This window comes from Marmota flaviventris, chromosome X, assembly GCF_047511675.1.
Source record: "Marmota flaviventris isolate mMarFla1 chromosome X, mMarFla1.hap1, whole genome shotgun sequence".
NCBI classification, from domain to species: domain Eukaryota; kingdom Metazoa; phylum Chordata; class Mammalia; order Rodentia; family Sciuridae; genus Marmota; species Marmota flaviventris.
In genome coordinates, this window is record NC_092518.1 from 17,691,083 (window position 1) to 17,705,374 (window position 14,292).

The window sequence follows — 14,292 nt, forward strand, 5'->3', positions numbered from 1 at the left end:
GCTAGCATCATTCTGAATGGAGAAAAATTGAAGGCATTCCCTCTAAAATCTGGAACAAGACAGGGATGCCCTCTCTCACCACTTCTGTTCAACATAGTTCTCGAAACACTGGCCAGAGCAATTAGACAGACGAAAGAAATTAAAGGCATCAAAATAGGAAAAGAAGAACTTAAATTATCACTATTTGCAGATGACATGATTCTATACCTAGCAGACCCAAAAGGGTCTACAAAGAAACTATTAGAGCTAATAAATGAATTCAGCAAAGTGGCAGGATATAAAATCAACACGCATAAATCAAAGGCATTCCTGTATATCAGCGACAAATCCTCTGAAATGGAAATGAGGACAACCACTCCATTCACAATATCTTCAAAAAAAATAAAATACTTGGGAATCAACCTAACAAAAGAGGTGAAAGACTTATACAATGAAAACTACAGAACCCTAAAGAGAGAAATAGAAGAAGATCTTAGAAGATGGAAAAATATACCCTGTTCATGGATAGGCAGAACTAACATCATCAAAATGGCGATATTACCAAAAGTTCTCTATAGGTTTAATGCAATGCCAATCAAAATCCCAACGGCATTTCTTGTAGAAATAGAGAAAGCAATCATGAAATTCATATGGAAAAATAAAAGACCCAGAATAGCAAAAACAATGCTAAGCAGGAAGTGTGAATCAGGCGGTATAGCGATACCAGACTTCAAACTATATTACAGAGCAATAGTAACAAAAACAGCATGGTACTGGTACCAAAACAGGCGGGTGGACCAATGGTACAGAATAGAGGACACAGAAACCAATCCACAAAACTACAACTATCTTATATTTGATAAAGGGTCTAAAAGCATGCAATGGAGGAAGGATAGCATCTTCAACAAATGGTGCTGGGAAAACTGGAAATCCATATGCAACAAAATGAAACTGAATCCCTTTCTCTCGCCATGCACAAAAGTTAATTCAAAATGGATCAAGGAGCTTGATATCAAATCAGAGACGCGCCGTCTGATAGAAGAAAAAGTTGGCTACGATCTACAGTCGGTGGGGTCGGGCTCCAAATTCCTCAATAGGACACCCATAGCACAAAAGTTAATAACTAGAATCAACAAATGGGACTTACTCAAACTAAAAAGTTTTTTCTCAGCAAAAGATACAATAAGAGAGGTAAATAGAGAGCCTACATCCTGGGAACAAATCTTTACTCCTCACACCTCAGATAGAGCCCTAATATCCAGAGTATACAAAGAGCTCAAAAAATTAGACAATAAGAGAACAAACAACCCAATCAACAAATGGGCCAAGGACCTGAACAGACACTTCTCAGAGGAGGACATACAGTCAATCAACAAGTACATGAAAAAATGCTCACCATCTCTAGCAGTCAGAGAAATGCAAATCAAAACCACCCTAAGATACCATCTCACTCCAGTTAGATTGGCAGCCATTATGAAGTCAAACAACAACAAGTGCTGGCGAGGATGTGGGGAAAAGGGTACACTTGTACATTGCTGGTGGGACTGCAAATTGGTGCAGCCAATTTGGAAAGCAGTATGGAGATTTCTTGGAAAGCTGGGAATGGAGCCACCATTTGACCCAGCTATTCCCCTTCTCGGTCTATTCCCTAAAGACCTAAAAAGAGCATGCTACAGGGACACTGCTACATCGATGTTCATAGCAGCACAATTCACAATAGCTAGACTGTGGAACCAACCTAGATGCCCTTCAATGGATGAATGGATAAAAAAAATGTGGCATTTATACACAATGGAGTATTACTCTGCATTAAAAAATGACAAAATCATAGAATTTACAGGGAAATGGATGGCATTAGAGCAGATTATGCTAAGTGAAGCTAGCCAATCCCTAAAAAACAAATGTCAAATGTCTTCTTTGATATAAGGAGAGTAGCTAAGAACAGAGTAGGGTCGAAGAGCATGAGAAGAAGATTAACATTAAACAGGGATGAGAGGTGGGAGGGAAAGGGAGAGAGAAGGGAAAATGCATGGAAATGGAAGGAGACCCTCAGAGGTATACAAAAGTACATACAAGAGGAAGTGAGGGGAAGGGGAAAAATAATACAAGGGGGACAAACGAATGTCAGTAAAGGGGGCAGAGAGAGAAGAGGGGAGGGGAGGGGAGGGGAGGGGAGGGGGGATAGTAGAGGATAGGAAAGACAGCAGAATACAACAGACACTAGTATGGCAATATGTAAATCAATGGATGTGTAACTGATGTGATTCTGCAATCTGTATATGGGGTAAAAATGGGAGCTCATAACCCACTTGAATCAAATTGTGAAATATGATATATCAAGAACTATGTAATGTTTTGAACAGCCAACAATAAAAAATTTAAAAAAAAAAAAAAAAAAAACATGAAATTCTTCATAATTCCATAGCAGAAAAAATGCATCTGGATAATACAACTATTGAATATCCTGGCATAACTGAATAAGTCACTCTTAAATTTTTCACAATGAAATCTTGGACATACTCTGAATTCTTTGATTTCTGTGCTATTATCCTCTTTGAGATACTTTTTTCTTGTCAATTTTCTTCATTTGTTTATAAAAGCTATTCTGGGCGCTGAGGTTGTGGCTCAGCAGTAAAGCACTTGCCTAGCACATGCAAGGCCCTGGGTTCGATCCTCAGCACCACATAAAAATGAATAAATAAAATAAAGGTATTGTGTCCAATTACAACTAAAAAATAAATATTAAAAAAAAGCTCTTCTGAGTTTTGCTCATCAGAGAAGCTCTCACTGCTATCCAAATGACTATTAAGGGTTGAATTGTGTCCCTGAAAAAGGTATGTGGAAGTCCTAAATCCCATATCCATGAATGTGATTTTATTTGAAAATAGGATCGTTGCAGACACAATCAGTTAAGATGAGGTCTGGAATAGGGTGGTCCCTTAATCCAATGATCGATGTCCTAACAAGAAAAAAAAAAAAAGACACAGAGACACAGACATGAGAACTAAGCCATGTGATGATGGAGGCATCATCATGAATAAAGTACTACAGCTACAAGCCAAGAATCACCAAGGATTGCAAGCAAAGTACAAGAAAAAAAGAATAGACAAGGAAGGATACTCTCCCACAAGTTTCAGAGGGGACATGGCCCTGCTGACATCTTGATTTTGGACTTACAGCCTCCAAACTATGAGATAATAAATTTCCATTGTTTTTAAGCCACAGTTTGTGGTACTTTGCAGTACAGCAGCCCTAGAAAATTAATACAATAATCAATCCCATTCATGGATTGATGAAGCCCTAACATAATTCAGACTTTCATGAAGCTTCTTGGGTAAAATGAGAAACAAGCATCTTAACATGGAGTTGAATATTATTGTTAAAGTACCATGATGTTTCATTCTTTTTTTTTTTTTTTCAGTGGTGCGGGTAATTAAACCCAGGGCCTCACACATGCTAAGCAAGTGCTCTATCACTGAACTATATACCCAGCCCAACATGAACTTTCAATTGTTTATCTAGAAGTAGTGAGCTACATACCTGCTATGGAACTGAACCTCTGAAACCATGAGCAAAAATAAACTATTCCTTCTCTAAGTCATTCTTGTCAGGTCTTTCTGTCACAGTGATGCAAAGCTGACTAATACAGATAGGTAAACAAGTTTTCCTTATGCTGAGACAGAGGGTTATATTTGAACAGTGGACAATCTTCACGTACATATGTACCTGGAACATTTGCATCTTCACTTCCATGGATGACTTTCCAACCCAGCTAACATGGCCACTGAATTTAATGTCCTGTTCTGGGCTTAAGCTTTTCTTACACATATCTGCAAAACAGAAATCAATCCATGTCCAAACCATATCCAAGAAATTTCTGTACTGTAAATGGACAATATCATTTGAAGATTTGGTAAACTCTACTACATTTCTTCTTATCTTAAAAACTAAAATAACTTTTTTGACATACAAAAGAAATTTTTATGTCATTTTGAGAAATGTAGACAATGCAAAAAATATAAAAATTAAAACTGGAATCATGCAAAATCCTACCTAATTATAATAAATATCTTGGTATATTGCATTCTAGATATTTTAATATGCATACATACATTAAAACTACACATAAAGGAGATTGTTTCATCTAATATCAATAATATAATTACTAAAAATTCTAAGTATTTATAGATATTGATATTGCTTACCAATCTTGTCCACCAAGGCTGTAACTATAGATAAAGGAGACATCTTCAATGAATCATTTTTGGTGTGCATGTAGCAAACAAGAACTGTAGGAAACCAGGAAAACATCAAATAAAGGAAGAGCAAAATTATTTCTCATCATTTACAAATTTCTCCAGAAATTCATTTAAAAAATCTTATCTTGTTTTGAAGACCAAATTCAATATTCCACTACTGATGTTAACCTAGGTCCAAAGAATTTAATAAACTGAAGATACTTGGAGGTCCTATAATCTGACTGCACCCTCAGTTTTAGATTTAATGAAGAAACCAAAGTTCAAAGCCCAGGCCCACCAAGTGTCCTACACCACTCCATAGAGAAACAGTACCTAAATTAGAATAAGAACCCAACAGGAGTCTGAGTATCAAGCAAACATCTTCAAAAGAGAGAAGCAAATCACAAGCACTCAGCTACCAATTTTCCTCTTGACTTCTAATCATGAAGCAATTATTTCACTTAGTTATCCCCCCTTCCCAATACCCTTGGCTCACACACTGTCCTATGATCCTTTATTATGTTAATAAGCATTTATATAGGCCAATCATGATTATATGCACCTTACAAATGTTAACTCATTTAAAGTTGTATTGTAATTACTTGTTAATTGGCTTACTTGGTCCCCCCCCCCCATGATCCATTCAAATGTCTATCACCTACCCTCAGAAGAGGGTATAGGCTCAATAAATATTTCTTGAGTAATATTAAATCCTTCCATCCATGCATCTGCTAAAGGTCACACTGGAAGCAAGAGAGACTAAAAGCAAGAAACTCCATTTGAGAGCCTTTCTGGTTCCCAGAAATCATGTGGGTCTGACCTATGACAGTGTCCTACTATGACAATAGTAGTAGAAATGAGAAAAGATTCAAGAGCTAATAAGGTAAACTTGACAAGACATGAATAAACCCAGGTTTCTCACTTGGATAAGTGAAAAAAAAAAGAATACAAACAAGCAGAATGGGCTATTTCCAAAGTGTGGATTAGCTTGAAGGAATTAAAGACTGGAATGATTTGAGCATCAAAATAAATGATAGTGAAATAAATCCCTCAATAAAATAAGAATCTGAGTCCTCAGTGATTTAAAAATAATAAATTGAAAGTTTGATGAAGAATGGGATATTTACAAGGTCTTAAAGTGCCTCTCTATAAGGTACTTATCTACTACAAAGGCAAAAGTAGTAACAGTATGGAAGTCTGGCAAACATCACCTTCATCAAGTAATCAAAGCTTACGTTATCAGTAATGGAATAAATCAAAATCATGTACCACTTGCAATAAGAGCATACCTTCTGTAACATTCCTGTAAAGATGCATATCCTGAAGCTAATCATGAGAAAGCATCAGACAAACACAAATAGGGGGACAATCTACAAAAGAACTGGCCTATACCTTTAAAATGTCAAGGTTATTAAGGTCAAGGAAAGATTGAGGAATTATTCCTGACACAACAATTAAATATAACATGTGATTCAGAATTGGATCTTTTCTGCCATAAAGAATTATTGGCCAAAGTTGAATGGGTTCTGAGGATTAGACAGTATAACATATCAGTAATAATTTCTTGATTTTGATGGTTGTATTGTGATTATATAGGAGAATGTCCTTCTTTGTAGGAACTATACATTAAAATATTTCAGGGTGATGTGGTATCATGTCAGAAACCTACTAAATATGACTCAAGGAAGAACAATTCTTTATACTGTATTCGCAACTTTTTTTCAAGTTCAAGACTTTTTTAAAAAAATTATCAGAGAGCTGGGGTTACAGCTCAGTGGTGGGGTGCATGCTTAGCATGTGTGAAGCCCTGGGTTCAATCCCCAGTGTTCTCCACACATAGCTAGATAGAAAGATAGATAGATAAAAGAAAGAAAAATTATTAGAAATGGTTATTCAGATTACAATTCCATTAACTAGGAATCTATTAACAGGGGGAAATTATGACAATTCAAAGGCAGTAGATGCTCTTCTTTTTCTGTTCTTTTAGAATGTCCTAATCTCTGCAGATTAGCGAATAAAATAGTGTGCTCCCACTCAACAGCTGAAAAGCTGCCTGTGTTCTGACCACCTTGTTCCCCTAGCAGGGGAGTTCCCTGCCCAAGTGGCTGGAGTCTCTGCTTCTCAGTGTTTGGTGGCTGCAAGATTGCCCAGAGAGAAGAGGCTGCGTAGAAGGTGGCAGCAGCAGTGGGGTGGAGATAAAGTGTGGCGGCAGCATGAGGGGCCAGACCCGGAAGCTGCAGAGGCAGTGGCGGAGACCTGAGCGCAAATCTGAGGCTGAGGCAGGGTTGCGCGCCTCTGGTGGAAGTCTGGGCTGAGCAAAGTGGGTGGGTGCCAGCAAGATGCTCTATATTACATATGGAAAATGACAAACCCCTAAAATAGTGAGACCTGGAAAAAGGTGAGTGAGAAAGAAAGCCATACACTGACAGCATCGATCCTTTCCCAATACATTCTTTCCCAGTGATAAAAACAAACCTTGGGGAGGAGTGTCCATCAAACCTAGGAAGGTAATCCTTCCCTAAACAAATCCTTTCCACATACCAACCCCTGACCCCAGGCCCTCCATCTGGTCCAGGAAGATAAATCCAGAGACTGACCAGTGACCCCACCCACACTCCCTCCCATTTTGCCCAGTAAAATAGACCTCAAATTCCTGAGTGCCCAAGCTGACATGCTCATTAATTAAGTCACTTCTCAGTATAACCTATATAAGCCAGTCCCTTCCTTTGTTTAGGGGCTCATTTTCCAGAGTGGGCCTATTCCTGTTCCTGAATAAAAGGCTGAGATGAACTGTGGAGTTTGCGTCTGACCAGTTCCTCTTGTGCTAATATTTGGTTCCTGGACCAGAACAGGAGTAAAGTGAAATTAACCCTTCCCCATCCTCCCTCACCCTTCCCCTTCCCCTGCAGTTAAATAACCATTGAAGCATCTGGCACACCCAAGGATCTCTAAGGTTGGGGGAACCCCCGGCCATGGCTCATGCAGCTATAGCTGCATCCTCAGACTGACTGCCCCCCTCACCGCCCTCCCCACCCTACAGAAAAAGACCCTCCACACCTCTGAGTCCACTTTGACTGAAAGGCTCCTGCCCGTAAGCAACCCTGGGCTAGGTTTCAGCGGCCTATTCTACGTGGTCAGAGCAAGGATTTGTACTGAATCCTTTATTGATGCTGAGGGCATCCACTTTCTGACCCCCTTCCCACACCCTTCTTTGCCTCCCCAATCTTTCCTTCCCTTACACACCCAGCAAATCTCACGGATCAGAGACCTCCTTTCCATTTTGTTCCTACATTCAACACCAGCCTTTACATTCGCCAGAGAGGATTAGACTCCATCCTGTCTCTAGCAGATAAGTATCCTGCTCTGAGACTCCACCTTTTGGCCAGCCTTTTGGCTAACGGGAACCCTGAGGTTCCCCCACCACTGAGATTGGGGTAAAAACGTTTCCCCAATCCCCAGTGGGAAAAGTCCAGTCCAGGACTGGCACACTAGTGACAAAATAGTGCAGAAGATGCTCTGCCCTAAACTGTCACCTCTGTCAAATCTCTCGAAATATGGGAACTACCCAGTCTGTCTTTCTACCGATTTTAAGACCCTCTACTCCCAAACTGACCTCAAAATTAAATGCCTTATTAAGGACAACACTCAAATTTGGCCACAATACAAATTAGATAATCAGCAATAACAGCTCAAGTATGAAACCTTTGATCAAGAAATTTGATCTCCAAAATTTAAAAATTACCTATTATCAATTGGCAAAATTGTCTAAAATTTACAGAATGGCAAGGTGGTCAGTTACCAAATGTACCAAGCCCTGTCTCAACTATGGGTAGCAGGGACAATGGAAAGTAGATTGTTCCCAGGGAAAACCCCTCCTAGTAGCCACCAACTTTTGAGACACAGTAGGAGCCCCAAGGTGGGTGGAGAATCTGGGGGAGTCAAGATCTGCGGGCCCTTCCCCTACTCCCCACAGGCCCTCTGCCTGATGAGCAACACCCATGAAGGTCTTTAAACCTCTGTGCAGGAATGCATTACGTACCTGGAGAGAGTGCAGTCAGCTTCCCAAGTCTCCTAACACATCCTAGGAGCCCCATGTTACAGGGATGGTGAATGCCCAAGCAGCAGGCAAATATTCCCTTTCTGAAGAGATTTTAAGGGCATAACTAGCTGGTAAATGTCCTCCCTTAACCCTGACCAGCCCAACAGTTTGTGGCATGTCTCAGTAAGGAGCATGACATAATAGCGTCACTCCTCAAAAGTAATGGGAAATAATGTTTCATAATTTTCTGCTTCCAAACTTGGCCTGATTATCAACCAGGGAAATAAAGGGTTAAAAAGCCCTAATCAGCCATCTCCCAGGCCAGACTGAACTGAAGTTTGCATTGGAATGCACAAGGAGAGCTCAATATGAGGCCTGAAACTAAAGAAAAAAAGTGTCCATTTAACTTTTCCCTGGATGTGACACAGAAAAATTATTTCAGCCCTCCCCACTCCTCTCTCTCTTTCTTGCTCTCATATTACTTTACTGAAATAAATTAATGGCCATATTATTTTTTCTAGGACTATATAAATTCTATATTTTTGGAGCTCATAATTTGGATTCTGCATGCCTAAGATAAAATTTCTAATAAGATGTATTTTATGCAACTATAAAGGTTTTTTTACACTCTGTTTTGTTCAGAAGCCAATATACAAAGGTTGACTCTTAATCTAACAGGTTTTAAAAAGCTATAAGGCCTTTGCTGGCTTGTTCAGTGTATTGTCTTGTCTACATATGTTTGTGTATCAAAACCAACATATAGAGCACTCATAAAATAAAATTCAAAAATATGGATCCAAATACCTTTGACTCACATGATTTAAAAGGTTCAATTTGAACTGGGTAAACAAATGAGAGTAAAGGGTGTCTTTAAAGTTACTAAGTGAATACTGCTCAATACATTCATCTGACATCTTGATTCTTATAGTCAGAAAGTAAATTAGACTTCAGATATATGGGATTAATCTTCATAAATGTATATAAATGTATTTGTTAGACACATCTGATTAATTTGCACAGTCAAAATGCTAACTGTAAAATATAATATCAATCACACTTAATTTCTTGAATTCCATGGAATGATATACTAAAACGTTGTTTATGTTTTCAGGAACTGGTAAACAAACTGATGTAATTTTATGTATAAAGGGTTCAAAAGTTTCAACTGTGTTTTCAATTATAGTACTGTAAATAACATAAAGTATTTCATCTTATTAAAAGTAATTTATCTAGGGCTGGGGTTGTGGCTCAGTGGTAGAGTGCTTGACTAGCATGTGCAAGGCCCTGGGTTCGATCCTCAGCACCACATAAAAATAAATAAATAAGATAAAGGTATAAAAAAAGGTAATTTATCTAAATTCAGAAATTTACAAGGGTTGTTTCAGAGTGTGAATTTAAAAAGGGGGGTCAACAGCTAAAGAAAATTAAAAGGTTCTAGATATGAAAGAAAATATATATATAGTAGAAGGAAGAAAATGTTTCTGGGTAACAAAGTCTTTGTGTGATGAAATAAACAACATGAGGATCTAAATAAATGATAAGAAAGTTTGTGTAAGTAAAGGGCAATTTCAACAAGTTTATGTGTAACTAAGTTGGTTATTACGTATGTGGAAAAATCAGTTAAAGCTATTTAAGGTTTTTCCCTAAGGTCAAATACTAATGGACTAATATAAAACCAAGGTTTAATCTATATGTTAACCTGACAAGGATTTCTTAAAACATTAATTTACTATAAACATTGCATCTATCAAGTTTTATTCTCTAGAGCAACTGGTCTTAAAGAAATTAGAGTTTATCCAACTCTGGTTAAACAACTGTTATTTTAGGTATTATACTACATTACAGATTCTAAATTTTTCTTTAAAAGCTAAACTTGGTTAATATAAAAAACATCAGTATAGCATACTAAATATGTTCATGTTTTCCAGGTATACCAGTCTTTAAAACAGGAGGTCTAAAATAAAAAACATTTTATAAACTGAGGTTCTCCAAACTAAAGTTGTCTGTAATGGTAATTTTAGACTTAAAAGAATAAGAAATTTGGCTGGACACAGTCACACATGCCTGTAATCCCAGTAGCTTGGGAGGCTGAGGCAGGAGGATCACAAGTTCAAAGCCAGCCTCAGCAATTTAGCGAGGCACTAAGCAACTCAGTGAGACCCTGTCTCTAAATAAAATACAAAATAGGGCTGAGGATGTGGCTCAGTGGTTGAGTGTCCCCTGAATTCAACCCTGGTATCCACCTCCCCCCAAAAACAAATTTAATTGGGGATTTATGTATATCATTTCATGTTGTGTAACTGAACCTAAATCTTATATTACTTTTTATACTGGGGTAAAATGTAATATATTTCTAAAAGATAATGAGAGCCTAATCTGTTTAAAGATTAATATTATGAAAGCATTTTGCAACTTTTCCTCACAAAATGAAAGTTAAAAGCTCTCTCAGCCTCTCTTTGATTCATGTTTTAAATGTGATGTTATATTGTGTTAGCTAATGTACATATAGACTCAGGAAATAATATGTGTAAACTTTGTAAAATGACATTTAAGAAAGAAGCAAAGATCAACTTCAGAACTAGAACACTTTACCTAAGATTTGTGAAAAACCCTACCTTACTTGAGATAAAGCTCTGCCTCCCACCTTACTGCATGTTACAATGGCTCCAAAATAGGCCAGACTTGAGCTCATTTAAAGTTGTGTTCAGAAGATCGATGTTTGTTTAAAGATTACTGTGATCTCAAACAGGGGATATAATTTATACCTCAGCCAAAATTCAAGATAGCTATTACACAAACTGAATGTTTTCATTCTTGTTAATTCATTATGTATTTTCCTTGTAAACTCTATAACTGTTACTTGTTAATGTTTTTCAGAGACACTGCTTAAAGAACAAACAGTCTGGGTTAATTTGAGATAATAAGCAATCACCTACAGGACAGATAGGATATAAAGCTAATTTCCAATGCTAACATTGGATCCCAATTAAATAATAGGAGTAAATGACTGTAAAGTTATAGACACTGAAGTTAAAGTACACTACTGTTACTTTAAGACTGGTGAAACTGCCTTGCTAGATGTTTAACACCAAGGCTCAAAGATTAAGGTTAGGGAAAAAAAAGGCCAAGAAAAACAATATTTGGCTCCTGCCCTCTGAGTTAGCCTGAACCCAGAGAATGAGAGAACTTCCCTAAGGAGCTTTGCAACTCTGGGCCACATGACCTCCTGATCAAGGAGATTAATGAGACCACTAGAGAATGGAAAGCCAATCAGTGCACCTGCTGAAAAGAGGAGGGTCATTGGAGAAGGGAGATATCCATGATTCTTCCAAGGGAAGCCACCTCATCAAGGAGATGGCACTAAAAGAGCTAAGAAGCTCTCTTAAGTTCCCTGAGACTGACCCCTGTGGAAACTCAGCTGACTCTTAACAGCAGATAGGAACAAGGTTAATTTGAGCAGCTTGGTCTTGAACACCTAGCAAAAACAGTTATAACAAAAATACAGCCATACCTGGGCACTTTAAAAGAAAAACAATAATTATTTTAAATAGAACTTAAGTTGTACACTTGTGTTAGTCTCACAGCCCTGGTGCCCCCAAACTTCTGAGATTTATGCTTTGCAAGGCTCATATTTGCCCCTGCCTACCAAAATTAAACTGACCTCTGTACCTTAATTTTTTTTTACTCCTCAAACTGACATTTAACCCCACAACCAAAGCCTACCCATTCCAATAATGGCACACACTAGAATAGGAGAGTCCCCAAATTATTCTCATACTCATAGGGCTAGAAACATCCACCAGGATTAACACAGGAACAGTGGGATTAGGAACCTCTATTCACTACAAAAGTAGTGAATAAAATTCACAGGTTATTGCAGATATTCAACAGATCACTGATTGGGTACCAATTTACAAAATCAATTGGACTCCCTGGCATCTGTCATCCTATAAAACCACTCAGGAAAGAATGCTATTTCTATATAAACCAATTGGAAGTGAATGGTGAGTCTCAATATGAGAAATCAAAAATCATCATCCATCTTAACTCTTCCCTTCATAAAAAATTCCACCCCACTGCATGTGTATTAAATCCCTATGTTGTATTATCTTGGCCCATTCAAATACAGTATAATGCTTCACAAAATATATATTATGTTAAATGTGAAGACCATATGTTGCAGCACTGTATTAATCAAACCATATGGAAGAACCCAGAACAAACTGCTATTCTTAAAATGCCAATAGCTATCTATCTCCCTGTAAAATTAAAAGAACCATGACAGGAAACACTTTCAGTAGTATTCATGCAAGAGTTGCTAAGACATGTAAAGCACCAGGCTAAATGATTTATTGGGTTGTTAACAGCTGGTATTATTGGTCTGACTAGCATCATTGCCTCTGCCTTCATGGCAGCAGTGGCCTTACCCAAGAGGCCCAAACAACACATTACCTTCAGCAATTCCATAAAAATTATACTGAAACCTGGCAAACTCAAGTACATATTGATCAGAAAATAAAAGATTTTGATCAGAAAATAAAAGATTCTGTTATATGACTGGGGGAACAAATACAAAATTTATGGTAGACCCAGGGTCTTCAATGCCATTATAATATTACTCACTTTTGTGTTACTAGAGTTCCATACAATGAAACTGAGGTTCGATGGCAAAGTGTACACAATCATATAATGGGACTTAAATCATTTCACAATGTTTATTTAGATGTATTAAAATCACAATCTCAGGTCCTGGCCATGGTTAATGACAAAACATCTAATTTTGATAATGAAGAAATTTGGTGCAGTTTAGCTTAAATTTCTTCCCTTACCCTTTCAGGTACTTTTCTACACATATAGCTGGATTATTTGCCCTAACTATACTGTTAATTGTATCCCTGTTCTTGTTTTGCATAATTTGTCGAGCAGGTTGGAAATAACTAAACCACCAGGAAAATATGGTTCCAAGGTAAATCATGCTTGCTATGTGCCACAGTCTGTCTGGGCACAATCAGGAGCCACTTGTCAAAAGAAACTAACTTTATTTTTAGAACCACACACGCCAAACAAAACAGCCTCTCAGGAAAAACCCTCAGAGCCTCAACTGCCACCACGGGCTTTCCACAAGCCTCTCTCTCCCACACAAGCTTCTCTCCACCTCCCACAATCCTCCTGCTCTTGAGGCCGATTGGCTGGGTCACGTGGGCGGAGCCAAAAAAGTCCCCCAATGAGCAGCTCCGTGGTCTGAAAGGGCAGGGAAACAGCCCAATGAGCATCACCGCAGAGGAGCCAATCAGCTAGATGTTGCTGGGGCCGCTGTGAGCCAATCATCAGCTGGCAGCTGGAAGTTTGCTGGCAGCTGGAAGTTTGCTGGGGCCCCTTCGGCTGTGGCTCTCAACAGCTATGCTCCAAAGGAACTGGATCCCTGAAGTCATGAGTATAACATCTCAAATCTGATTGGGCCTTAATTAAGAATAACAGAGTCCTCAGATATATTACATGCCAAAACCATTTTCCTAGCACTAACAAATTAGTTAATCTTCACCTTTCATGCTAGAATTATTCTCCTACCACTAGTAAGCTAGTCTTCATTTTAGATGCTAAAATTGTTTCCCCTAAGCTAACAAACTAGTTCATCTTCACACATTGTTATAATGTTTTTATTTTCCCCATTTTTAGTTTTACAATTTCTTAATAAAGTGATCAGCTCAGCCATAACAGCTGGGAAATATCTCAGGGCATCTCTCCTCCCACCACTCACTGCCTGATCTTCTGGAGCAACATAGAGAGAACTGACATCGCTCTCAATGGCTTCAGAACTTCCCCCACATATCCCCCTCTGCATGACCCTCATATTCACTTCCAGGACTCTGAAAGGAAGCCCCTCTTCCTTACATCACCCCCTCCCAGCATGAAGCAGTTAGAGACCTCGACACCCAATTTCCTCCTTCCTTTCACAGTCTAGAATATTAGATATGGAAAATGACAAACCCCAAATAGTGAGACCTGGGTAAAGGAGAGTGAGAAAGAAAGCCATAC

At 38.3% G+C, this 14,292-nt stretch overlaps 1 protein-coding gene across 2 annotated transcripts in view; it reads right to left on the reverse strand.

Annotated features, from left to right (window-relative positions):
- The window catches only part of Acot9 (acyl-CoA thioesterase 9), a 47,822-nt gene that overhangs the window by 18,061 nt on the left and 15,469 nt on the right, over positions 1 to 14,292 (reverse strand). For both annotated transcript variants that reach the window (XM_027927348.2, XM_027927347.2), the window contains 2 exons: positions 4,185 to 4,268; positions 3,706 to 3,809 (listed from right to left, as the gene is read on the reverse strand). In XM_027927348.2, coding sequence (XP_027783149.1) covers positions 3,706 to 3,809; positions 4,185 to 4,268 — 188 coding nt within the window. The remainder of the gene's footprint in view (positions 1 to 3,705; positions 3,810 to 4,184; positions 4,269 to 14,292) is intronic.